A 26987-nucleotide genomic window follows, 5' to 3' on the forward strand; every position below is an offset into this window, starting at 1 on the left:
TACTGTAAAGTAAATTAATGTATTTGTGAGATGAGAGAGAAAAATCTGATCTTGAAGCAGTTTGAGTACAAAGGGAGGAGGAGCAGATCCCCATCTGCAGTTTAAGAAAATATAAAGAGAGCACTGCTCTTTTTCTGTCAAGCTGGAAATAGAAACCTTAAAATCTCTTACTTGATCTCCTTCTCTTTCAAACCCTGCTCTTTCTCCCCTGTAGTGCAGTTCTGGCCCTGTTCTCACTGCAGCTTTTCCACCTCCCAGTTACTCTTCCATCCACATACCAGGGTGGCTTTTGCCATCCTCATATCCTGTGTAGTTTCCAGTTGCTTCAAGGAGCGTCTGGCAGATTGGTTTCCCATGCAAACTGACTCCCCAGCAGTTTGTATTTATAGTCATAATATCTTTATAATTGGAGCTGATATTTTTTTAATGTGGGTGTAATTGATAGGTACAGGAGAGATAATAATGAATACATTTATAGATTTAAATTTGTGATAATAAATAACCACGTACTACAGAGTATTATACATGATGGAGTGGTTGTGTTTCTAGTTAAGATTGCTTTATACTTTTTATTACAGATTTCTTGCTTTTTTTCCTCAGAACTTTGTGAACCATTTTGCTTGAACTTTTCAACAGGAGATGTCGATCCAGTATTGATCTGCTACTTCTTGCTTTAGGTTTCAGCAGAAAGGATGTGATTGTTTCTTAGCAAGAAAGCAGGAAAATTTATGTCTGTGTACATGATGAAAGTTCTTCCTTCTGATGTATAGCTGGGGATAGAAATCAGCAGGGTTGACAGCCTGGTGCTTTTTTTCTTATTACAGTCACCATGGGTCATGTTAATTTTAGGAATTTTATGACTAAACTACCGAACTTGCAAACTGCAGGCTGTTCTTGGAGCTGAGCTGTGTGTGCACTGAAACAGCAAGTGCAGGTTCCTTCCCACGGGTGACTGCTCACATCAGAGCCAGGCAGAGATTTCTAATACAGGGCTAAGGAGATGTAATACCTTGATTAAATTGTTTGTAGGTTGAGCTCAAGCCTGTGAGTCTGTGGCCCAGAGACATTTCCTGAGAACGACATCTTTCCATTTTCCTTGTGTGGGCAGTAATTAGCTACAGGCTACAAAAAGCAATTAGAGATTCCTCCCACCTGTACCATGATTCAAAAGAGAATAGGGATGATTAATCTACCAGCCTGTGTGTTCCTGAAACTAGGATACTAGGATAAAATCTGTGCAGTCTATTTAGGGTGAGCTGTGGTATGGACATTTTTTCATCTTCCATTGAGTGGCTGCATAGTCAGAACTGAAATCTGACTTCTGGCTTTTGTCAGGTCTTGTGGAGACATGTTTTTTTGTCTGCATGGTTTTCATGCTTTTCTCCAAGCATGACTGAGCATGGGTATTGAACTAGATGAATGTTTTGTCTAACCCAGGACATGCCTTACCTCCTTCCCTGAAACAGAAGGATAAAAATGGCTGAAGGAGAACTGTGATTTTGTATTTGCAGTGTCTAGGAGCCTGTCCCAAATGGAAACCATGCTTGCCCCTTATAGATTAGACAACTGTAATAATGAAAGGGACAGAAAATAAAGGGGATAATAATTTAATTTTGTATGAAGATCCTGAGATTGCTAGCCTGGGATCCAGGTGGGCCTGAATTATTAGAGCACAATGGCATAAGAGGGATGGCAGCTCTCAGGGTATTGCAGTAGTGGCTTCTTCCATGCAAACCAATTTCTGTTCAAATTGTCCTTGAAAGGAAGCTTGATCTCTGGATCAAACTATCTGCTTCTTAAGAAGATTAAGGCTTTCAACATCCTCCTACTTCAGGTTGATTTTGTCAGGAAGGAAGAAGCAGTTCATTATTTCAGAACTTCCTGGGGTGTTCTGGCAGAATAGTGTTACCTTGAACCCCAGTGATATTTTAATTCCCAAGAAAGTCTTATACTTCACTCTAGATATGGTTTACTGCTTTTTTTGAAGCTTGCACAATTTCTTACCAAGTAGTAAAACACTCCAACTTGGCAAGTTCTTGTGGATTGTCATGAGTTGAACATTTAAGGGTGATTTATATGTCAGGACTACTCAAGAAATATTAACAGAAATAGTTTGTCTGCAGGTTGCACAGCTAAAGGCCTCAATGGAATCAATACTGGAGCAGTGGAGAGCATATGATGATATTTATGCAGAAGTCAGCTTGATGACAACAAGATATTTATACTGCATAGATCAGTGCAAACCTTCTGGGGAAGAAGCTTCATTGGAAGCTTTGAAAAAACAGGTCAAAACTCTCCAGGTAAAGTCTTATTTCTGTACTTCCTTCTGTGCCTTTAGGCAAACAAACTCCACTGGAAAAAAATTATTCTGAGCAACTTTTTCTTTATTATAATGACACTGAAGTTAGTGTAATATTATTTTTTTTTAATCTCCAGAGGCACTTAGACTTCTTATTTTATGTACTGCATAAGTTCAACTTGAGTGCAATTTGGGTACCAAGGTTCAAGAAGAAAGCCCACGGAGTCCTCATGCTCCCTTGTACCTTATATTGATGCTGAGCCTGGAATTTCTGCTTGCTCCAGCACCAGTCCAACTATTCTGTCACCCTCCAGAGAGATGGAGTCTCCTGCACAGTCTTTGAATGTTTTAGAATGCCAGACATAAATGCTCTGGATGCTCCTGCTGCTCTGCTTGGCTGTTAGAGACTCCAAGTGGAACATCTGGAGTAGGCAGTTAGGCTGGCCCTGGGTCTGGGCATTTCACAGCTCTGGCTGAAATCCCCTTTCCTGGCTATATATGAGTGTTGAAAGACTGTGCAAGCACTGCCTGTTTTCCTGTAAATAAGGCCTGGTTTGGGTTTTTTTAAGCTGAATCAGAAGTGGTGCAGGACAGACTGAGGCTGTGAATGCTGGTTATGGGATTCCTGGCAGTAAACCCTGCACAAGTGCTTTCCACCCTCACCTGGGCTCAAGTTATAAATAAAAGGGACTGGGCACCTTTCTCACCTCCTTCCTTCAATCTCCAGGTTTATTTTAACTTGGAGCAGTTCATAGATGTGCTGTAATTGCCTCTATCAGGAGGGGGAACTTGTAGCTGAGGACAGGAGGTGTCAAGCCAACTTTACTGCCAGTAGAAACAGTGGCTTAAAAGCATTTTTGATTTCTAGCAAATTCATTTTTCAATTCAGAGGCGTGGGTTTGCTAAATGAGCTTTTTCTTTAACAGCCAATAAATTATCTCAGTTTAAAATAGGTCTCTTGGATGATTTTATATTTTTTTTAACTTGGACCATTTTACTTCTCTTAACTTCCTAATTTTTAGGAACAGGTGTTACATTTTCTGCAAACATTTTAATCTGTGATGCAAATGTCTGGCATTACTGCTGCCCATCCTACCAGTCTATGGGGGAAGTTACCCTTAGGTCGTTTAACCCCCACAATTAATTGCAATAATCCATTCTGCAGGCTCTTCAAGATGAATCAGAGAACAGTGAAGAAAGCTGGGCCAAGCTCCAGGCTGCTGCCAGTACCCTGAAGAAGAACTGCTCCCCCTCCTTTGCAGAGATTATTGACCAGAAGTGCACAGAGGCGCACACCAGGTAAACCTGCAAAATCAGACCCCAGTTATTAGTATTTAAAAAACCCAAGTTACTGAGGCAGGACTTGAACATCTGTCAGATTTTCAAATCTATACTAATGCATCTCATCTATCTAAGGGCATCTGTGTGAGGAGCAGAATCACAGAATCATGGAATGGTTTGGGTTGGAAGGGACTTTAAAGATCATCCAGTTTCAATCCCCCTGCCATGAAAAGTGACACCTTCAACCAGACCAGGTTTCTTCAAGCCCCATCCATCCTTGAACACTTTCAGGGATGGGGAACTTGTACATTTTACCTACGTACTTTTTGTCTGATGGCTCCCACAGCACAAACTATGGCTTTCAGGAACATGGGCAGGATACAAAGCAACTCATAAAGGAATCCAAAACATATTCTGTAGGAGAACCTAGCAGGAAATGCTCTTAATCTTTTGATATTTTGGCAGGTGGAACTCAGTAAATGAAGACATCACAGATCAGCTGCAGGCAGCACAGGCAGCTCTGCAGCTCTGGGAGCCCTTTGATGCTTTGTGCACTGAGACAGCAGCCAAGTTACAGCAGTACAGCCAGCAATGTGCTCAGCTCTTGGATGCTCACGTGCCTGAGGAGAACACAATACAAACCCTGGAGCAGAGGATACAGGAGATGAAGGTGTGTGAATAAGTTTTGCTGCCTGGTACAAACCAAGATTTATTTTTGAGAAACAAGGAAAAAAATATCAACAGTCCAGTCAGTGGAAAAGATAAAATATGTGGGTTTCTTCCCTGAATAGACACCTTTGTATTTCCCTTGAGCACTTTGACCAAAGACCAAACCAGAGCTAGTGTATGGTGAGAAGAGAGCAGAAGGAGTCATGTTCCATCTCTGCCCCTTTCTGCTCTATGCAAAACTCAGGCCTGTGTTGGAAGGAATCACTGAAAGAAAAATTATTTTTCTTAAGGGGCATTGCTTGGGAGGAGGGATAATATCTACTAGAACAATAGTGGAGGGAAAAAAGGGCAGGGTTCCCAAACACTGGATAATCCTGAGCTCTTCCACAGCCTTCAAATTGTTTTCAATTGGATTTGGTACTGTGTTTTGGTGTGGTGTGATGAGTTCACAGGTTCCTGAGCTCATTAGATTGTTCTAAATGCTTTTGACTTTAGGCAAATGAGATCTCATGCTGGAACCACGTGGTACATTGGACTCTCAGGCAGCAAAACTGTCATTAGGTTCTGACATTTATGATTTCTTCAGACTGCAATAAAGCAATATAATAATCCTTATGTCAGGACAGAGCAGTGATTCATTATGCTTTGTGAATCTCTAGTCACGAATTGGAAGAAGTCCAGAGTATTCCATTTTGCATGTAGCCTTAAATAAGAAACTTTACACGGAAGAGAACTCATGTATGTCTTTGTCAGAAAAAAAACTAACAGCAGCAAAGCCTAGACCAAAGTATTTTTACTCTTTTCTGATCAGACCAAATTATTTTTATTCTTTTCTGATCTACTAATGGCTGTGACAGAAATGTACCAATATGTCAGCAGAAAAGGAATTGCCTTTTCTGGAAATTTTTGGGAAGAGTGTTGCACCTACTAAGCAAGGCATGGCCACCTGAAGGCCATTAGAGCTGTACATCCTGTCCTGGTGTGTGTGGGTAGAAGAAATGGAATTTATTGTGGGTTTTTTAAGTGGTAAGCTAAAATAATAGGAATCAGTGAAATGGCATATGAGTTGAGTATTTGAATATACATGTGCATAAAAGATTTGTATTTTAATCCTTCTAATCTTTTCCTTTGTATAGATTAGGAAAGATTATGGTTTTATGGATTTTTGTCACCACAAAAAACAAAAATAAATTCCTATATAGAGAATATGATCCTATCAAACAAAGGAGTCAGGAAGCAAGGAGCACTTTGCCTTTTAGGGAAATGTGTGTGTTCTTTGCTATTGATCGAAGATTTTGCTCATTATTCTCAGAAAACACAGTACATAGTGGCAGATTTCAGGGGATTTCATGGCTAAAAGTAAATTTCACTTGTCAAAAAAAGGAAAAAAATCAAGTACATTGAATGAGTCTAAAATCACTCTCTTTGTTCTTGTACTGCCTTTAGAGTATAATTTTAAAGCATCTTTCTTAGTAAAGGGGAACAAATAAAACCAAACCCATAGTCCTCTGAGGGATCCAAAGTCCTGCTGTGGTTGTAACTAAAGAGGATTCTTCACTTGCAGCATGGGCCAGTTCCTCCATCTTCTAGTGCACACCCATCTTGGAGAAAGGGATATTCCAATTTCCCTCCCTGATTTCCTGTGGAGCAGCAGTATCCTGCTGCCTGAAGTCACTGGTGTTCCATTGAACTTTGACCTGTGCCTTTCCCAGCTCTGCACTCGATGGATGCAATTCCCATTATCCCCCAAGTAAAAGACTGAAGCTTTCACCATAGCTGAGCTTGGCTCCCAGATGGGATCAACAAAAAGAGTTTAGTTACAGCAACAAAAGATACCAAATGAAAGTGGCACATGAATGATGATCTTATTCATGTACTGACTTTTTTTTCCCTTTCCTTTTCTCATCAGAATTTACAGCACGGCCTTCAGAACATCGCAGGATGCCGAACAGAGATTTATTTGCAGGCTGACAGGATAAAACAGCAGGCTGGGACAGCTGCTGAAGCCATTCTGATGGAGAAGCTGCAGCCATTCCAGAGAGCAACCTATTTGGAAAAGATGTTGCAGAGGAAGTTGGATGAGCTACAGGTTTGGGGGTTTTTTTAGTATTAAATTAGCTGTCAGTGTGGGGTAACTTCTTTACTAGAGTCCTGTTTTAGCCACATTCCTCATTAGAGCACTATAGTTCTTGAATTGAAATTTCAGTTAAATAAAACTCAGCAGGATGATGAACTATATAAAGAAATATATATGAAGCCAGAGGGACAGGTGAAGGATTTCACCCTTTCCTGCTTGTGTTGCTCTAACAACCTTTGTCAGTATTATCCCCAGAACCCTCAGATAATTAAAGATTAGGAAATGCATTTTTATTTTTTTGAATATTGAAGTAAGTTGTTAACTTTCTCAGCTCTGCCTTGAAAAAAATCTATGGGCTTCAGTTTTCCTTGGGAAGAGTTCAGGTAGTGAACCTAAAACAAAACAGAAAACTGTGGCCATTTAATGTAATTCTGAGGACCAGATTCACATTCCTGTTCAGGCCAGATGGGGAGACCTGGATCCAGAAGCTCTGCTCAGAGTAGTGGAGGATTGACTTCTCTGCACAGGTATTCCTGAGAAAGCTTCCAAGCAAATGTCCTGCTGGACATTTACTGATGTAGAATTAGTCTGCTCCTGTTGAAAAAGTCTGGTTTCAGTTAATTGTTCTGTTCTAAAGTAAACCCAAATTCATCAAAACGTTTGAAGCCAGCTCTATTTATGGTCCATCTACCAGCACAGTTAATGGCTGGAAGCCAGAAACCTTTGTGAAGATAACAGGTTTCTCATATTCCCTGTGAACTTCTTGCTGCATGAAAAAATGCATTTCTGGATAGTCTCTAGTGTGACCCTGTAGTATTACTACAGCAATTTCTCTCTCCACACATCAGTTTTTGCCATTTATCCTTTATAAAACTGTTGTTGTGTAAGTGCTCTCAGGGTTGTGGACTTCAATTCTGGAAAGAAAGTAAAAGCTTTCCCAGTGATGTTCTGCTAAAGGAAAGCTGAATTCCAGCCCTACTGATTTCTCCACAGAGCTCATGTAAGCTGCACAGCTTTGGTTGTGCAGGGACATGGCAGCAGGCTTTGTGTGTACCTCAAAGGAAGCTCATTTTCACAAGTCTCCCCCCTCTGATAAGCTGAGTTTTCACTTTCCAATTTCACAATGAGTTAAATAGCACAGAGCTACAAAAGGTATCACAGAAATCCCTGTTCCTTTCACATAGTTACAGCTGTCTCAGTATTTAGAGATTCTGTTTCTTGCTCTCTGCATTGGGTTAAATTTTCCCCTTGTCCAGTTGAAGAATGGAAAAAATCAATAGAGAGTTATAACTACATTAGAATTTAGGTTTATTAACTGTCTATTTTCCTGATAATATTGCTTATTGTTCCTTTGTGTATACTTAGTAAGTATAATAAATAGTCACTAATGTAAATTTTCAATATTCACCCCAGTTCAATCTTTTACAACTGGAGGATTTCAACAACTGCCTGGAAACACTGGAGGGTCGTGTCAAGAATTGCACAGACACCTTTGATAGCCTCTGTCTAGAGGAAGGAGACAACTCAGAATTGCTCATGGTATGTTTGCATTTCCAAATACAAAGAGATACTACTCAGTTTTTGCCCTCTTCAAGATGCTGTGTCCTAAATGTCACAGTTGCAGCACTTCCATCAGAGTAGCTATAATTCAGCCAAAGCACATAAAAGCAATGATTAAAGTTTAGAAACTCTAGATCTGCATTTCAGGCCAAATGCCTGCATGGAAGGGAGGAAAATCACCAGATTTGGGGTTGATGAGGGATAATTTTCCCCATTTCCATTGCTCTGGAAGTATCCTGTTTTCCTCAATGTAGGGTGTAAAGTAAATGTGCCGGTACCAAGTTTTGAGTTCAGTACTGCTGGAAAAATGAACCCTATGTAAAAGTTTTTTTTTTCTCTGTATTTTCTGAAGTTAACACAGAAATGTTGGATGTTTTCAAGTTTTACTTCTTTGACATGAAAGGCAGTACTTTTTTTTCAATAATTTTTTTTTCTTTACTTCCAGAATCAGACACTGGAGCTTGCTGCACTTTCTCCAAGCATAGAGAGTTTGAATGAAGCAAGCATAAAACTGCCACTCAGTGACTTCACCCTGAAGAAAATGCAGAGCCTGACTCGGCAGTGGAGTCAGAAAACAGCAGCTGCTCTGGAATGTTGCAGGTCTGAAATGCAAACAAAAAAAATCACGTAACAATTCCCTTTTCTGTGATTAAAATGAAATCCAAGTTAAAGCATGGGACATATTGCAGTCTGTTCTCAGCTTTCTCAGGGGCTTGCCAGGTGGAATTTTGCCCTTTCAGTTTGCTTGATTTTTCAATGGCTATTTGTATCCTAAGTCTCTTGAAGAAACACCTGGATGCTTGTTGGGGGAGAAGGAAGCTAAGTGCCAAGTGAAATCCCCACTATGTTAATTTTATTAACCACCACATTAGAGCACCTGTAAACAAAGCCAGAAAAGCATCCACCAACAGAAGTTTCTGGTTATTTGTTTTGTTTTACAGTATGCTGGAGGGGACCCAAAATGATGAGAAGAAATTCTTTCAGAAATGTGAAAAGTGGATGAAATTCTTAGAAAAAATGAAAGAAGCCTTAAAAACAGATATTCCAGGACAATTTGAAGAACTACAAGAGCAACAGAGAGTATATGAGGTAAAGCTAATTCTAAAAATGGAAGCAGCATCTTGAATGATGAAGGCAGGGGGAAATCACTAGAAAATGCTGTGCCTTTTGAAATTGGATCTGGGCAGGATTCTACAGAGCATTTCACTCTTGAAGTGCCTATTAAGGTAAAAACTCTGAAACATGAAAATCCTTTTCCAAAGGGACAGATCCCTTTTTGCAAGGATCAGAATTTCTCCAGCCCTGAGGTGTACTTGTCTGCCTGTCCCAGGACACTGGAGCCTGTGGCAACTAACTGGATAGTTTGCTGGAGACCTGGCAGCAATCTTAATAGTTTCTGGAAGAAATGAATTTAAAATTGTATTTTCACAGCATATTTCTGGTTTGACCAGTTGTTAAATTTTAGTGGAAATCTGTTTTCACTGGCTTTTTCCCAAACAGTTGCTATTTGTTACAGAGAAACAGTAAAAAAATTTTAGGTTTCAGATTTGTATCATCCAGCTCTTGGTGGGTCTGCTATCACATACCTGCCAATTCCTCCTGGTATGCAAAAACTGTGGACTCTTAGGGTGCATTTGACACTAGCAATTGAAAATAATAAGAGTTTTCAGCATTTGCAATTAAATAAATGCTGTCACTCTAGAGGAGCAGAAGCAGCTTTCACAGCAAAGGTTGTTCACTGAATAGTTAAAACTTGTTCTCTTGGTATTTTCAGATGCTGCAGACTGAGATTTCCATAAACCAGCAGACATTTAATTCTATCGTAGAAAAAGTTCTATTCTCCTTGGAATCCGGAGAAGCAGAGAAAAGGTACTTTATTTGGTTTTCTCCTTAAGATCTTGGTCATTTAGTGGATATGCTGTCTTCCTTGGAATGGGTGTTGAATCTTTGCTCTTTTGAGGACATAAACCCAACTTCTTAGCTGGGTTCACTCCTGTCACATTTCAGAAAAGCATGAGGAGGTGCAGTGAGAAACAAATACAGGTGCCCTGGCCAGACTGCATTTGGGATAGTAACAGGCTAGGCTGAAAACAAAAATAATTGCTTCTGAACAGGAGTTTTGTTGTGTACCTGTGGTTGAGAAGCTGCCTGCCCACGGAGCATAATGAGGATGCTGCATATGAAGGATCCTCTCCCTCTTCCTGGACCTCTCTGCTTCTCAGAGTGCAGAGGTGGGGACTATCCACATTGCTCCTGGCACACGTGGCAGGACATTGAGTCACTGGCCATGAAACCTCAAACATATGGTACCTAAACCTGTTTTTTATCAGTATGATCTTACTCCTTTCTCTTAATCCATGTAGCGTGAGAAACAGCCAGTAATGTTTGTGAGCAGAGGTTCAGCTGCCTCAGGTGTTTGAGGTGAACACATTTCCCTCCCTGATGGATCTTGCTGCTTCCAGACACTTGGCAGGACAGTGTGTGTGCTCCCCTCTGTCACACCAGTATGAAATCAATAGGTGGGCTTAAAACTGCCAGGGAAAGTAGAGCTAAACAAGGCTGAGTTGCTGGATTTTCTGGTTGGAACTACCTGTACAAAGGCAGGGTTTGTATCTGAGCAAATCAGGGATGATGGCCTCCTGCAGAGAAGCAGAATTGATAGATGGGGCTACCTTAACCAACTAACCAGATCTGCTGGATCATCTGACCATGTTGAGGAAGAGGACAAAATAAGTGCTTGCATGGGTTCAATAACTACACAATTTTCCATTGTGCAGATCAATTCTGCAGCGTAATCAGCGACCTTATCTCACTTGGATTGACCTTTTTGTTCTTCAGAGAAGTGTTTAGTGCATATTGTGTCTGATTGCTGAACTATGTATGTTGCTATACCACATTTGCAAGATTGACTTGCCTTATCCTTTTTTGTATCATGTAAAAGGTTGTTTGGATTGCTGGAATACAGACAACAGGACTGAACTTAGGGCTGCAAAGAGCTTTCTTGCATAGTTGGAAAACAACCTTGCAAATGGAGATCCATCACAATTACTGTAATATGCAGCCTTGAGATCAAAATAAGTTAACACTCAGCCCTTGTAATTTTCAGGACAGAGTTCATTTCCAAGCTCACATTGCTGAAAGAGCAGTGGCAGAATGTTATCCGGATGGTTCAGCAGAGGAAGAAAGATATCGATGGACTCGTGAGCCAGTGGCAGCTCTTCAGGAGTTCCCTGCAGAGCCTCAACAGATTCCTTGATGACACAAACAGCTTCCTTGCAGCTGTGAAGAGCCAGGACTGTTACAGCCTTTACCAGCTTAGGAATGTAATTCACGATTTCAAGGTACTGTGTTTATTTTTCATAAATCTAAAATATGTGGGCTTCTTCCCTCAGACTGAAACAACTTCAGTCCAGTAGGGTAAAATGCTTTAAAATCACACAATTGTGGAAGAAATTATTTTTCTTTAAAGCTCAGCACAGATAAGAAAGCAGTGACATTGCAAAAGCTCATTGTACTCAGAAACTTCTTCATCAGCATGGCCATTTAGTAGCCTTGCATGCTTTAAAAATCTTGTAGATGAAAATAGAAATTCATGCTAGTGCCAGACATGCTAGTCAGCAGGTAACCTCTAGGTGTGTGTGCATCTTACTGACATGACTGCTGAATTCAGGTCTTTTATTTTGCCTGGAGGAAGGTACTTAATTGGCAAGACATGCCTTATAGGTCCTGTGTGTTCAGGGATGGGCAGGAGATGCCAGAAACAAAGGGAAAAAACACTTGCAAGGGAGTGTGTTCACTCCAAGATACACAAACCTGGTGAGCAGTTTTTCAGAACAGTGAATTCTGCATTTTACATGCAGTGGAAAAAATATTTTCCTTTGTTAGTTCTGGATATTTTGGGTTTCCATTTAACTATGCACCTCTTTGTTTTAGAGGAAGGTAGAAAACAAGCAGTGAACTTTGATGGTTGCATAAGGCAATCTGAAACCTTTTTAAATCATACTATTGAATGCTGTTTGCACAGTCCAAGATTTTTATTGTGTGCCCACAAACCTAGTGTTGATGGATTAACACATTACCAGTATTCCATTTGGTGTTTGCCCTATTTATTTCATCTTTATTTCTACCTGCTGTGTAAAGGTGATTTTCAGTAGATTTTACAGCTTAGTGCTCATGCTTTTTTTCTTAGTGAGAAAAGCCAGAAAGTCTTCTCCCTCCTACTCCAAATTGCCCTTTTACTGCTGCTGCTCTTTTACAGAAAGAAATTCTAACTCTATCTCCTTGTGTTAGAGATCAATTTGTTGTGGGCAAATTACTATTGATGGCTTACTTCACTTGGAGTACATCATGATTAACAGAGCTGTTATCTCTGAAGAAATTAGCCTAAGCTGTTGATGTTAGAGGTGGTTGCAGAACTTAGATTGTATTTTTTGTTCTGAGTAACTCATACAACTGAATTTCCATCTTTTTTTGACTGCTGCCCTATCATCCTATAGATTCAGTTTGGGGAAAGCTATTGTAGTGTTTTATAAATCAAAATATCAGAGAAAACATGGTATTTCTGAAATTAAAGAACCAGATAGGAGATCTATTGATTACTCTTTCATGACTATGAATAAAGTTGTACCTTGTGAGTCATCTTCCCGAGTGAAATACCGGGAAAGCACTTCTGTAACTTTATAAGAACAGTTTAAAAAGTTGGTTTTTTTTTCCTTTTTAAGAGTAAGGCAGTGATCCTTCAGAGGTGGCAAGCCATGTACACCTTGGTCATCGATGTCGGGGAGAAGCTGCGCACTGTCTGTGATCCCGAGACCAGCTCTGCTCTCCAGGAGGAGCTCAGCCAGTTACAGCAGCGTTGGGGGCAAACCCAGGCCCTGCTGGAGAAGAAGAAGATGCAGTTCAGTGGCACCCTACAGGTAGATGATTCCCTCCACACCTTCTGCTCATTGAGTCTCAAGAGGTTCCCTGTCCCACCATCTCCAGGGCTGAGCTGCTGCTCGCTGCAGGGGCACTCTGAGGGAAGTGCCTGTCATGTGTCATCAGGGCTTGAGGGAAGTTAAAACTGTGGTATCCTGATTCTCCAAAGGAAATGGAGTTGGAATTCATTTGTTGGGACAATGGATGTTCCTGCTCTGATTGTTGTCATGCTCCCCATGGCCCAGAACTCATTCCTGCTTTGACCTGTGAAACTAAAATTTAGCTTAAAATTAACCTGACTTGTTCCTCCTCATGTTGTTGAATGTCTAAATAGAAGGGCTGGTCATGTTTATTTCCTTAGAGCAATGAATTTGCTTTCATGGGTAAGTAGCACATTAGGTGTGTCTTAAAATTGAATGCTGTCACTGATACAGTCCAAAAACCATGCTTAAATTTGCATCTTGGGTTGAACAAAGCAAAATGAGCAGAAATTATATCTAAGGCAAGCCTTAAATAGGGGAGGCTTGGAATTCTGTAAATCCACCACCAAATCCTTATGGGTTGCACTATGTATCAAAAAAGAAAATTCAAGAAGCCAGAGCACATGATAGGTTATTTCAATGGGTTGAATATGCTATTTTGTAACATATCCATGTAGTTTGTATGTCATGATAAAGTATATTCACCTGTTATACATCCTTGGGTCTCCCTGAGCAGACTTGTGACCGCTTTGAAAAGCAAACCAAAGAACTGGAAAGCAGACTGCAGGAGCTAAAGGAGAAAGTAAAAGATCCACTCCCTGTTGAACATGAAGAGCTCCACAAAGCCAAGGAACCTATTAAGGTATGAACAGCAGTATTATATTTAAATCTATGTAGTCTTTGCACAACACCTCATCCCTGTAAAGTCAGTTTTCCCTCGTACCTGCTCTTCTGTGGCCCTGAATTTCTCTCCTTTACACCCATCTCCAAAGTGCACCTGACCAAGAAGATTGAGTAGTAATAGTGTGATTTTTTTTTTCCTGCTTCTGCTCCCTTTACAATCTGCATTTATAAAATAAGTAGTTTCTCAAACAGAAGGGACAAAGTTCCCTTCTCTCAGCTCATTTGGCTGCTATCCCCATGACTGAGTCTCCCTTTCTGTTTCCCAATCCATTTTGCACATGGAGCTCCTCAGGCAAGAGACCTTGTAATTCTGCAAAGCACCATATATACCTGCAGGATCTGGGAATAATTAAAGAGAAGGAAAATTAAGAGTAAGGGAGTGGCAAAATTCCTTGCAGCCCATAGTGCACCATGAAAATTAAATGGCAAGAAAAGCATTTCCAAGGGATAGGAGACATTTTGTCTGGAGTGGTCAGTCTTTCATCATCCTTTTATGAAGTGAATTGTTGATCTATGTAGTGGGAACAAATAAGCTTATTAATGAGCCAAGGCTTTGAACTCATTATCAGCTGTCTGAAATCTTCTTTGTGAGTGCTGGCTGCCTTTCCCACGGCAGCAGCCTTGCTGTAGCCCTGAATTATCTTTGAGAGGGAAGCACACAGCTTCTGCCTCTTATCCCAGCAAGAGAAATTCAGCTGCAGAGGCATCAGGGTCAGACAGTGCAGTGCAAGTGCTGCTAGTAGGTGTACAAGGACTAAAATGGCATGGCATGCTCTTCCTGCTTTTCACTTCTACATGGAATAAAACTATTGTTCTTTCAGCCCTGACCTTACATGAGGCTAGCAAAATGCCATGAAATTCCATAGTTAGCTCTTTAATTGCTCTGGATTTGCCCCTTGTTAGGAGATGTAAATGCATGTGTGCACATCTATGGGAGTACTGTGATCTCAGGTAAATTTTAGAGTCAGGTTTGTTTTGGTGTTTTCCTGTAGTGTGAAGCTAGATTGAAGCAACATGTGAAAATCCTCACAGGGTTTATTTAGACCCAGGGCATTTCTGACACAAACACTCACAGGGTTTTTTTTTCCCTTTAAAATGAGACAAACTGGATTTTCTCTAAGGGCTTTTTTTGTTAGATGATCAAGTGACCCTTTCCAGCAGCTTTTTTGCAAAATGAGTCCTAGTACCTAGTGTGTAGAGTGTCGTATTCCTTCCCCAGCTGCACACTGTGGTACCTCTGCCCTTTAGGTGACAATTTTAACAGTGTTAAAGAAAATGTGTAACTTCTAATAAAGAGGGGAGTTGGGAAAGCAAAGCAGAAAAGAGCCTGTTTTCTGTGAACAAGCAGTTTAAAAGCTCCACATTCCTCACAAATCTGAGGAAGTGCCTATGAAATCATTCATTAGAGAAGGTAACTGATTTAATTCTTTTGTGGGTTTAGAATAATAACCTGAAACTGGAGCAAATGCAGGTGGAAAGCAACTTGTCCAAAACAATTACAGCAGGAATAAAGGAAACCCCAAAGAAGCGGGCATGTGCCAGCCTGGGTGTGAGAGCCCAAATGCTGCCCTGGAGCATGGGGAGCTGCTGGGCCAGGCTGCGCTCCAACACTTGGGGATGCAGCAATGGTTCCAGTGGGTCAGCTGGGGCTCTGCCATGGGTTCCAGTGGGGTTCCAGTGATCTCCTGGGATCCTGGATCTCTCTCCCCACTGGAGAGCGTGGCTCAGGCGGCTGCACGTTCCCTGCTCTCCTCCCCCACAGGCCAGGCAGGGGATTAGCGAGCAGGTTTTGGAAAGCTGAGGAGCTTAGTGCCAAGGCTTGTGCGGGTGCTTTTCCATGCAGGAGCTGGAGCAGTCGCTGGCAGACTGGGCCCACGACATGAAGGAGCTGCAGGCCATGAAGGCGGAGCTGGCACACCTCATCCTCACCGAGGACATGATGGTGCTCAAGGAGCAAGTGGAGCATTTGCACAGGCAGTGGGAAGAGCTCTGCTTGCGGGTGAGTCTGAACTTCCTTGGGGGTATTTGTAGTGGGGTGATGTCCGTGGGGCCTGGCAAGGATGGGGGAGTGGGCCAGCACATGGCTGTGGTCCCTCAGGGCTGTATGTGTGTCAGTCACAGACAGGGCTCTGTGTGTGTGTGTCAGCCACAGACAGGGCTCTGTGGGCTCTGTGTGTGTGTGTGTCAGCCACAGACAGGGCTGTGTGTGTGTGTTGTCAGTGAGCCACAGACAGGGCTGTGTGTGTCAGTCAGCCACAGACAGGACTGTGTGTATGTATCCTCCCTCAGGGCTGTGTTTGTATCCCCCCATGGTGCTGTGTGTGTCTCCCCGCTCAGGGCTGTGTGTGTGTGTGTGTCCCTTCTCAGAGCTGTGCGTGTGTGTCTCCCCCCTCATGGCTGTGTGTGTCCCCACAGGACTCTCTGTTCCCCCTCAGGGCTCTGTGTGTGTGTGTCCTCCCTCAGGGCTGTGTTTGTGTCCCCTCAGGGCTGTGTGTGTCCCTCCACAGTGCTCTGTGTGTGTCCCCTCTCATGGCCGTGTGTGTCCCCCCACAGTGCTGTGTGTGTCCCCCCTCATGGCTGTGTGTGTCCCCACAGAGCTCTGTGTCTCCCCTCAGGGCTGTGTGTGTGTGTGTGTGTCCCCACAGTGCTCTGTGTGTGTGTCCCCACAGTGCTCTGTGTGTGTGTCCCCACAGGGCTCTGTGTCCCCCAGGGGTGGCTCCTGGGCTTTGCTCCTTGGGCAGCTCCGGGTGTGAATGCGGCTGCTCCTGGCCCGGAGTTTTTTTGTGTCCTGGACAGGCTGCCGAGGGATTTGTTGCGAACTCTTTGTAAGAAGTTGGTGTGGAACTGCACAGAGCCCCGATGCAGCTGTTCACTGGAATCGGTGCCTTTGTTCAGGGCTGCCAGAGGGAGGGAGGGATGAGCACAGGAATTGCCTGAGGGCATGGAGCAGGGAAAGGAAGAGGGAAGTTGAAACAAAATTCCAGTAGAAAGGAAACTTTAATGTGTTTAAACACTGACTCCTTGGGATTGAACAAGCTGAGAACAGACTTGTCTTTTTTGTAGCAGGAAAATGCTGTGAAATATTTGCATTCTTTGTGGCTTGTTTCTATATTACACTGAATTTAGTGTTGCATGTAAAATCGCTGGGGAACACTTACAGCAAAGTCACATGGACTTGATTCATTAGGTTATTATGCAGTTTGAATGTGTGTTTACTTTGCCCTGTTAACAGGATTGGAAGAGGCAAAATACTTCAGGGTCTTAAGTTACTTAAGAGCCCCCCAGCTCTACACACCAGCAAGCCAAACTCTTGCATCTCTTTACTGACAAGTAAATCGCTTTTATTTTGCAGTTTGTTTAGAAGTACTAAAGCCAGTTACTATTTGTTTCTAACACTTACAAAGGCAAAGGTAAAGCAATCTTGGTGGGGATGTTGCCAGAGTAATGTACAGCTGTGCTTATTTCACAAACTGTGTTGTGATGAAATAGTTATTTGGTTTGATTGAAAGTTAATTTTTTTTTTTGCATTGCAATGAGAAAGGAGAATTTAATTTCTTTTCCTTAAACTGGACAGCTGTGCTACAACCAGTGTTTTCTGTTATTTTTTCTGAACTCTGAAAATAATTCCAGAGACATCCTCTCTCCTCCGGAGAAATACAAGCCATTATCTTTTAAATCAAAATGCCTGAACCATTTTCCTAATGGAAATTTGTAGTTAAGCCTATAAATGAGAGAACTTTGTTGTTGTTCTTTTTTTTTCGTGAGCTACTGAAGCCTGCTGTCCCCACTGTGTTGAATAGCCCTGAAAATTAAAGTTTTTGACATGTGCTCCACTACAGTCTATCCAAGTAGTAATTTCCTGTAGTAATTTAAGTTCAGATTTTACTCAAAATTTCCATTTTAATTTCCTGAGGGAACACTGTTGAGTTCAGTCTGTCTTGCAGGGAGGGAAGAGGTGACAGTAATGTAACTGTGTTAGGCACACAAAATCTGTAGTGGGAGGAACCTCTTGAGTGCTGTAATGAAGGGAGGTTCTGAATGTTTGCACAGCCCTAATGAGCCTCAGGAGAGCCCACAGTGATGCTCTGTGCTGGACACCAGGGTAGGAGTGCAGACTCCATTAGCTGTGCTGTTGGCAGGACTGCTTTGTTTTGGATAACAAATTAGAGTCAAGATGTATTGTGCGGAGGAAGGTCTGCAGAATAAATGCAGGGAGGTGAAAGAGCTGCAGCTGTCACAGCCCTGGGGCAGCCAGATGCCTGTGCTCAACTGGGCAGGGGCAGGCAGGCTGAGGGAGCAGATGCACTCAAGGGATTAGCATTTACAGAGCTGCCCTTGCAAGGTGCATGTAGGTCACAGATTTAACCGTTCATCCCAGCCAGCATCCTGTGGGGATGTTATTCCAGCCTCCCTCTGGAATGCACACGATGCTCACACAGTGGGTGCAAAATGGGGGTGGCACCAGGGCAACTGGGCAGAGGAGAAAGTGCTCGAAGCAGTGGCTTGAAGGGCTCATGTTCCTAGAAGCTTGTCCAGGATTTTTTGGGTTATTCCTGTTTTTTGCTCTCAGCCTGTTGTGCTTAGCCAGCTAAAAGGTGCTGCTTGCTATTAAAATCCTGCCTTGCCCTGTTCTGAGCAGGCAAACATGGAGTCAGAATCACATCAGCATTTAGAGCTTGTTTTGCTGACAAGCATAGTCTGTTCTTCCACTGACCAAATAAACTCCTCTCCATACATGGGAAATGCTGCAAGTGGTAAGGAGGGATGAAGGGTTCACCCTCCAAACCATGGGAGCATCCCAGAGCAGAGACACTCTTAGAAACTTTCTGAGGTCCCTGGCATCTCCAGGCTTATTCCTATGGAGAACTTGGGAGACTCTTTCCTTGTCTCCCAAGGCAGTGCTTTCATCCTCATCTCTTTGCTTAGATTGTCATGAAGGATTCAGAAATCTCTTTCACCTCTCCATCCTCTCCTTGAAAACAAGTCAGAATTTAAGGGACAAAAGCAGTGGGGTGTGAGATGGCTTCTGTTCTGACCTTGGTTTTACATGGAGTTGGCCTTGCTTCCACACTGCACATTTCAACTTCACTCTGGGTTACAAAATAGTGTTTGAGATTATTCTAGAAAAATCAATAATAGCAATTTGAGGAGTCCTATGCTGTATAAAGTGCATGTGAGATGTGAAGAGGGAGTATTTCCTGCCATGGGGAGATATTTAGAGTGGCCATTTGCAGCCAAGACAAGCAAAATGTTATGCACAGTCTTTAGACAAAACTTATTGGTGAGACTGAGGGGTTACTTGTTTCTCTTGCTTCAATAGACCTTGAACCATTTTGCACTTCCTTTGTCCCATATATCTTAGTACAGGAATCCATCAAGGTAAATATATAAATACATATTTAAGAGCCCTAGGCTAGAGACAGGTGCTATTAGCTAGTTAGACTGTGACCCTGCTTGTTTCTGAGATATTGGAGTAATGATAACTCTGCTTTCTCAGGCAATATCAGACCTTAATTTCTCTGTCTAGACAATTTGTTTATTCGTCCTGGAAAATGTATTTTTGATGGGGGGGAAAAATCCATAGTTTTCAATGAAAATGGTAGATTCTTACTGGTGGGCAAATGGACAGAAAAGAGGGAAGCTTTTTAGAGATAGAATAATTGCAGTCAGTAACTGCAAAGTTTCTCTTAGAGTGGCAGATAAAGAAGAACTTACCTAGGTATTATTTCTCTTGTTTATATATAGGGCCATACTAAACAGTATGTAGTAATTATGTATTTTATATTCCTTCTGTGTTTGACAGTCTCAGGTTTTCACTGAGTAACATTTAAATTATTATATAAGCACATTATTTATAAAATTGTCACTCAGTTTCATTTTTCTGAGGGAGAGAATCTGGTATTTACTAGTCAACTTTTTGCCCTGCTATCCAAAATAAGATGTAATAACAATCTGCTTGCTGGCTTTGGAAAAGAAAGTAGAATACTTGATAACTATTTCTGCAAAATGGAATAAGATCAAATGCAGACTAGAAATTAGAAGGCTCATAATTGCTGGTTTCCTTCTGAAAAAGCTGTTGCTAGAATTTATTGTGTGTGCTCTTCCACAGGTGTCCCTGCGGAAGCAGGAGATCGAGGATAGGCTCAATGCCTGGATCGTGTTCAACGAGAAGAATAAGGAGCTGTGCTCCTGGCTGGTACAGATGGAAAGCAAAGTGTTGCAGACTGCAGATGTTAGCATTGAAGACATGATAGACAAATTGCAGAAGGTAAGTAGTAATGCCACTTTTCTTCATTTGCAGTCAGATAACTCATTGTAGAGGCACCGTTCCTCGTGTATTCCTTGCTTCTTGGAAGTGATACATGATGTAAAACCAACACACAGAGGCTTTTGTGAGATGAGCTTTTCTATCATTAGCTCTTCTGGATCTTCAGGCTTGGAGCTTAAAGCAGACCAGAAATGCCACTGGACTGCATTTAGTCATGGAGTGTGATCTGTGTGAGCTGTGGTGGTGGGGTCTGGGTTGTGGGGGTTTTGGGGCACACATGCATACCCAGCACTGCTCAGAGCAGAGTCCTGGGAGTAGCAGCTCACTGCTCTCACCACCTCCATCATCCACACAACTGGTAGGCAGAGGGGAAAGAAAAGATTGAAGGATGGGGTAGGTCTTATGCTAGGCAAACAAGAAGTTACCACAGCCAAAAATAAAACCTAATTCTGCCCCTTTTCCCATGGTAGCTGGTGCTTTCTAATACTTTTGTATTAGCTTGATTTTTAAGAAGACCATTATTGTTCTGCTGTTCTTGCCCATGGCTAAAAAGTTTCATTATCTAATCCCAGATCTCCTCTGGATAAGAATGCCAGCAAAATAAAGCCATCCTAGACTTGAATTTGGGTTCTTTTGAGGTAGCGTCATTGAAAAATGATGCTAAATCAGATAAACAACAGATAAAATTAGAACATTCAATTGCTATTTTTAGGAATACTTACTCCTGGCACTTGCAAGTGTTTAAGCTGCCTTTTTTTTTCATAGATTGTGAGAGGGTTCTTCATTGAGGTTGTCTTGTTGTTTTCACTGAGAATTCTACATGCAAATGTAGAAACCTCAGCCAAACCTGACTTTGCATCACGCATGCGGGAAAAGAAACCCATATTTTTGTTTTGGTATTATTGTTTTGTTTTGCCCTGTAATTAAAGCAATGTTTGTGTGTGTTTATCAGGACTGCATGGAAGAAATAAACCTGTTCAGTGAAAATAAGCTTCACTTGAAACAAATGGGTGATCAGCTAATCAAGGCTAGCAACAAGAGCCGAGTTGCAGAAATAGATGATAAACTCAACAAAATCAATGATCGCTGGCAGCACCTCTTTGATGTCATTGGAGCACGGTAAGAAAATGATTTTCAATGTTTTGTGTGAGAAGCAGAGGCTTGTGTCCTTGGCCATCAGAAACAGAGTGACATGACTTTCCAGTTAAGTTGGAATTTGTTACTGAGTCAAGCTGAAGGGAATGCTTTTTTTTTGTAACTTAATGCTGTATTATGGCACCAAATGTCTTAATTTATCCAGTGGTGGAAGGCAGGGCGTAAGAATTCATTTAAAATAAAATTTTAATGATGGGAGCTTTGTAAAAGGAAGAGTCAAAGTGATCATTCCATGTGTTGAATTGCAACCTAATTTTAAGGCAGCATGGTAGGAGTTGATTTGGGCTTTTTAGGAGAACCTATTTTAACACAAGCCTCTCTTTCACTTTATGTCTGAATACACACAATTTAGAAATAGATTTTATTCTGTCTGTGTAGACAGATTTATATGATAATGTTTCTTTTCTACATTCAAAAATGTTTGACATTTCATTTAGTACTAGTGCCATTTGGTTACTCAGTCTCCCTCCTAAAAACAACTGAAAGACCATATGAGTTTCTTTTAAATTTAGGATTTTCTGTATGATGGTGATGTGGAAAATACCATCAGTTGAAATTAAAACAAAAACTTGCACAGTCTAGGCAACAACCTCTTCTTAACAGATTAAACATCGTTATTGTACTTGACAGAGTTAAGAACATCATGATCATTTCAGTATTAGCCTTACTGAGAAGATCCCATTTCATTATTATCTGAGTTTCTCCCACAGCTTGGGAGGAGGATGCTGGGCTGGTCTCACCTCCTGCTGAGTTTATTGGTAATCCAGAAGGTAGCAAGGCTAACACCAAATTAGTATTGGTCTCAACTTGTCTCCCAAGGTTTTCTTCTGTCTGTGACCCCTCACTCCAGGCTCTCAGCAGCTCTGTTGCTCACTTAAATTTGGGACAAATAATGGAGGTGGTTGTGCTGTGACAATGTAGTGCTAAGTGTGCTGGGCCTTAATCAGGAATGAGATCTGAATTAATGGTGACACACGAGCTGTGAATGATTAAGCAGAAGCTGCCTTGTTAAGATCTGACATTGCAGATAGACTTGCAATGGTTGTCTCAAGGTGTCTTTGTTTTTGACCTGGTGTAGGAAAGCAAGCTTCACTTTAGTAATAGCACTTTTTCTGTTCTCATCCCATAGTAATGTGTCACTTTTAAACCTCTTTTATAATCATCTTTTGTTCTGCTGTGTGATGGTTTTGAATTGTAACAATTTTAAAATGCAGATTAAAATGCACTGTTTAAAAAGTGAGGTAAGCATGGCACATTTCTGGTAATCTTTAGGAAAACATGCTAAAGAACTGATAGGGCTTTTAGAGAGACATCTGGCAACCATATTCCAGTACTCTGTAACAAGCACTTACCTATCTGGTATGTCTTAAATATTTACCTTCAGGGAAGTGTGCAGTGCTGCTTTGAGGTACATTATTGTGGATTTGTCTAGAGCATCGACAAGGCTCCTACTATTTGGTGTCTAAGTGGATATTGCAGCTACTGGGGAGTTGGTGTGATGCTTTATGATTGTTCTTGTGTTAATTCCAAAATGTCTGTAATGTGCCAGCTTCTGCTTGTGATTTCCACCAACTTGGTGCTTATGACCAGGGTAATGAACCTGGCTAAATGTGATTTAAGCTGCTCCCTTGGTGGCCCAAGATTATCAGGCAGCCCTGTGGGCTCTGCTGGTCCCCTTTGACTTAATACTAGCAGAGGTTCAGCATATGGCAGTGTTTTGCAGCCTCTCCTCCCTCACCTAATCCACCTTGCTGGGGCTTGGCTCTCAGCTGCTCAGTCATAAGTAACCACCAGGGCAGACAGTCACAACAGATTCTGAGCACACTCCTAAGAGTTAATTTTGCCCTGCAATAACCTTCCAACTTTCTGCTTTGAGTTTGCTGCTATGGTGCTGCCACTGAGATTTGACGTCTGAAGGAATTGAATTGGACATCAGTTGACTGAAATATCCACTTCATCAGAGGTGCTTTGGGGCACTCGGGGTTCCTCCTGGGCTTTTGTTGTGTAGCTTCTCTCAAGCTCAGGTGATGGTGGGGAGGCAGCAGCTCAACCCATCACGCATGTGACACAAATTGGGCATCTTGGAGGGAGAGCAGAGAGCAGCAAAGAGCCTTGGGCTGGAGGCGAGGTGACCTGTGAGTGTGGGTTGTGATGCCCTGTGCTGATAGATTGTGTCCTTCCTTCTCAGTCTGCTTTTGCAGAAACTGAGATCCTCTCACAGTGTGTGGAGGCTGGAGGGAATGGTAAAGGGGCTGTGCATCCACTGCAGCCCTGCAGAAGAGACTGGAGCACTGCACAAGTGCTGCCACGTCTGCAGACCTGTGCAAAGTCCTTTTTATTGGGCAATGCTTCAATGCTTGGGGAAAATAAGAGGAATGGAGGAGATACTTCTGGGAAAGAGTGCCAGAGCGCTTGGAGGGTTTGAGGATACGGGAATGCTCCTGGACGTGAGTGACAAATTTTGACTGTGATGCAGAGAAAACCTTTTTCTCCTGAACAAAAGTTACTTGTAGGAACTTATTTTCACAGCACATCCATGAAATGAAGAGGTTGTTTTGCTCCTGTCTTTTCAGATGAGTAGCTTGGCAAGTAAAATTGAAGTGAAAATTTTCTGAGGTTTTGGATGCCAAGTCTGTGACCACTTGAAGATTTTTTTTTTTTTTTTGCAAATATTACAACTCCAGAAATTTCTGTTTTACACAGAATGAGCTGCTGCCTTTATTTGTACTTGCACCTGGCTTCCAGTGGCCTGCCCACTAACACAGGGCAAGTACCAAATTTCAGTGTATCTTCATGGCAGGTCAAGATTTGGGAAAGAGGTGAACTACAGAAATAGGCACTGAGTAGGAGGAGAAAATGTGTGTGAGAGAATGTGTTCAAAGCAAATTCTTCATTTTTGGGCAGTGAAATCTTTCTTGTAGATGGGCACTTTTAGATCCTGTGGTTCAAGAGTGAAAAATAAGCTGTATGTACAGAGGAATCTAATTGAGATACATTGCCAGCTTCAGTTCTGTGGTTGCTGATGTCCCCATGGCTGTCCCTGCAACCTGTGTAAGATTTTATCTTCTCTGCAGTGCAGTGTGTGGCTGTGTGATACCAACATGAAACCAAACCAGCCTGGAAGCCAATGTATCAATGCAGAAAATTCCTCCTGATAGCTTATTTCACCTTTTTAAACCAATAAACATCCTGGGACAGATGGGCAAATTAGGTGAGCTCCCCATTTAGTCCTTGAAGTGATTCTCTTAGTTCATGGTGACAAGCTCAGATTTGCCATATGGCTGCACTTGCAGGACTTAACACTTTCATTATCTGCCTGTGCTCAGCCTGTGTGGTGACAAAAGCTTTGCCTCATGTGTTGCACCAAGCCACCGTCTGGCTGCAAACTTGGAAGAGTCTCAAATGTTAATTTTCATGGGATAAAGTAACCATCAAGGCATTAGCATGCCAGGAAAGGAGAACAAATGAATTCTGTTCAGCTCAGAAGATACTCTTACCTCGGGAGCTTTGTGTCTTTGTTGAGGGATGGGCAATACAAACACACTAACAGGCAGGAGGGAGCATTGTGCTGACTCTAAAGATGGACACAGAAAATCTCTTGCTTTTGTTGAAGCAGTATGAGGAGGAGTGCACAGGCTGCCATGAGAGTGGTAGACAACCAAAAACCCATGGAGTGGGATTTACATTCTCAGTATGCTCTGGAGCAGCACTCCTGGGCCATGCATTAACAGGCAAGGTTTAGCAAGGAACTGTGTTCTCTTTCCTGGGCCATCCACCACTGATTCCAACTCCACACTGGGCTTCCCAGACCGGTGAAAAGGAATGCTTTCCTTCTGCATTGCTGTTTGCTTAGTGCCTGCAGTCAGGTTGGAGGAGCACCCCTGTGTCACTGGAGGGTGTCTGCACTGGCTGGGGCTCTGCAAAGCCTTTGGATGCTACTTGAACCTTCATAAAAGCCACCAGCGTCATCAGGGGCTGCCTCCTGCAGTTCTGGGTCTGCAGACCAGTCTCTGCAGTAACTGATGTTGCGTTTCTGTACCTCTGGGCATCCTGCAGCTCTTGCCACTTGCCAAGATGTGGAAAGGGGATGCCATCTCTCAGCTCCCCTGGCTACAGGCACGCTGATGTGTTTCCTTACTTGGTGGGTTTAGTCCATGTTTTCAGCCTTGTTGAGAAAGGCAAAGTTTTTCTGTATGTAGCAGGAATGAGTTCAAATGACTTCAACCTTTAAAGCAAGCATGAAAATTCAGGGAATCTAGCAAGGTCAAATGTGCGTCTTTTCATTGTTTGAAATGCAGATATCCTTGGCAATTGGGTTTTTTCCCTATGTTTGTAAGCTGCCAGTTAATTTGCGTTGTCCAGAATCTTAAACTGCCACACTCCAGTCAGCCTTTTCCTTCCTTCGTTGAGCTTGGGAGATTCAAGGTGTTTTCAGCTCATTTCCTGCATACCCTGGGGGAGGGGGGCTGAAATTCCCAAACAGACTGAAACTTCTCAGATTACAAAAAAAAATGGGAAGGAGTTGAAGCTCTCCAGTGACACCACATTGTGCTGTGCCGGGGATCCAAGGAGGCTTTATGGGGAGTGCCATGAGCTGCCAATTCCCTCTCCTCACCTGCACCCTCACTGTGGCTGGGTTGCCCCAAAAGTCACAGCAGGCCTGGATTATGGGTTTGGGGAATGAGTGAGTTCACAGCCCAGCTTTCAGCTGGTCTCTATTTATTTTCCACCACATTGTTACCCTTTGGCAGGGCAGACAGTCAGGCACCACCTGTTGGTGTGCTGTCCTACCCTGTGGCAGCCCACAATCAGTGTGGCTGCACTCTGGGCTCAAAGGTCTTTTTAAATTGCTGCAGATCAATCTGACATGGCAAGGGAAGCAAAATACGCTGCAGGGAGGCCTCCCCAGGTAAACAACACAGCAATGTCCAGCAGAATTGTGCTGGTTTGTGGCAGTACCACTGTAAAATCTCATTCTTGGGTCTGGGTTTTTTTGGTATACGTAATATGTGGATGGCTGAAATCTCACTCACAAAGTGCCTGCTTTCTTTCCATGTTCTCTCTGTCCTTTGAGGATTACGCTTCTCTTCAGTGTAAAAGCTGTGACAGAATTCATTATTGTCTCAGGCATGATGGTTGGGCTTATTTTGGTTATGCAATGTGTGCAGGGAGAAGGGGGAGCTGGCAGGGCAAGGGGAGTCCTTGTCTTCTGTACACCATCGTCCTTCCCAGTGTCTGCCTGAAAAGCTGGGGGTTATTTCCCCATTTACTCAGGTCAACCATTTTGGTTTTGAACCACTCTGGACAAAATAAACTGTGGAGGTGACTGAGCATGATTTACCTGTGAGATATCCAAAGCCCTCTCACAGTGTGCCATGTCCTCGCAGGCACTGTGTTCTGCCATGGGAGCCATCAGCAAGTCAGTACAGGTCTGTGGAAAATTACTGGAAAACCTTTGATTTCAAAATCATTCTTTGCATTTTTGGTGGGATTATCACAACTTTTTTTTTTCCTGATTTTAGCTGGGTGGGGATTGACTTGTAACCCAAGGTTCTCAGACTTCCGCCTTTTTTTTTCTCACCCCGTGATCTCTGGCAGTCATAACACACAGAAATCATGACAGTGTGTTTTTCCACCAACGAATGATATCATAAATGAAGATTAGGGGTTATTTTGTCCTCTGGCATAACAGGCTATTTGCAGTGGAGGCCTTCTGCCTGCTCTGGAAGGTTAAAGAGAGGACAGGTTAGTGTGTGGGAGATGTAATTCGTACTTAAATACCTGGGATATAATGGCAAAGGCGAGAAAGCAGAATGCAGGGGAAGTGAGGCTACATCTTTGTGCGTGTGCCTGTGCGTGGATGTACGTGTGCTCGTT

General features: G+C 42.5%; 1 protein-coding gene across 1 annotated transcript in view; it reads left to right on the forward strand.

The window, feature by feature from the left end:
• Positions 1-26987, forward strand: part of SYNE2 (spectrin repeat containing nuclear envelope protein 2) — a 171882-nt gene that overhangs the window by 120558 nt on the left and 24337 nt on the right. The window contains exons 88-101 of the mRNA XM_033062212.1: positions 2124-2300; positions 3465-3598; positions 4046-4250; positions 6159-6338; positions 7740-7865; positions 8332-8486; positions 8828-8975; positions 9661-9755; positions 10993-11227; positions 12608-12802; positions 13521-13646; positions 15531-15686; positions 19797-19955; positions 20908-21074. Coding sequence (XP_032918103.1) covers positions 2124-2300; positions 3465-3598; positions 4046-4250; positions 6159-6338; positions 7740-7865; positions 8332-8486; positions 8828-8975; positions 9661-9755; positions 10993-11227; positions 12608-12802; positions 13521-13646; positions 15531-15686; positions 19797-19955; positions 20908-21074 — 2258 coding nt within the window. The remainder of the gene's footprint in view (positions 1-2123; positions 2301-3464; positions 3599-4045; positions 4251-6158; positions 6339-7739; positions 7866-8331; positions 8487-8827; positions 8976-9660; positions 9756-10992; positions 11228-12607; positions 12803-13520; positions 13647-15530; positions 15687-19796; positions 19956-20907; positions 21075-26987) is intronic.

Source organism: Catharus ustulatus, chromosome 6 (genome assembly GCF_009819885.2).
Source record: "Catharus ustulatus isolate bCatUst1 chromosome 6, bCatUst1.pri.v2, whole genome shotgun sequence".
Classification (NCBI taxonomy): Eukaryota; Metazoa; Chordata; class Aves; order Passeriformes; family Turdidae; genus Catharus; species Catharus ustulatus.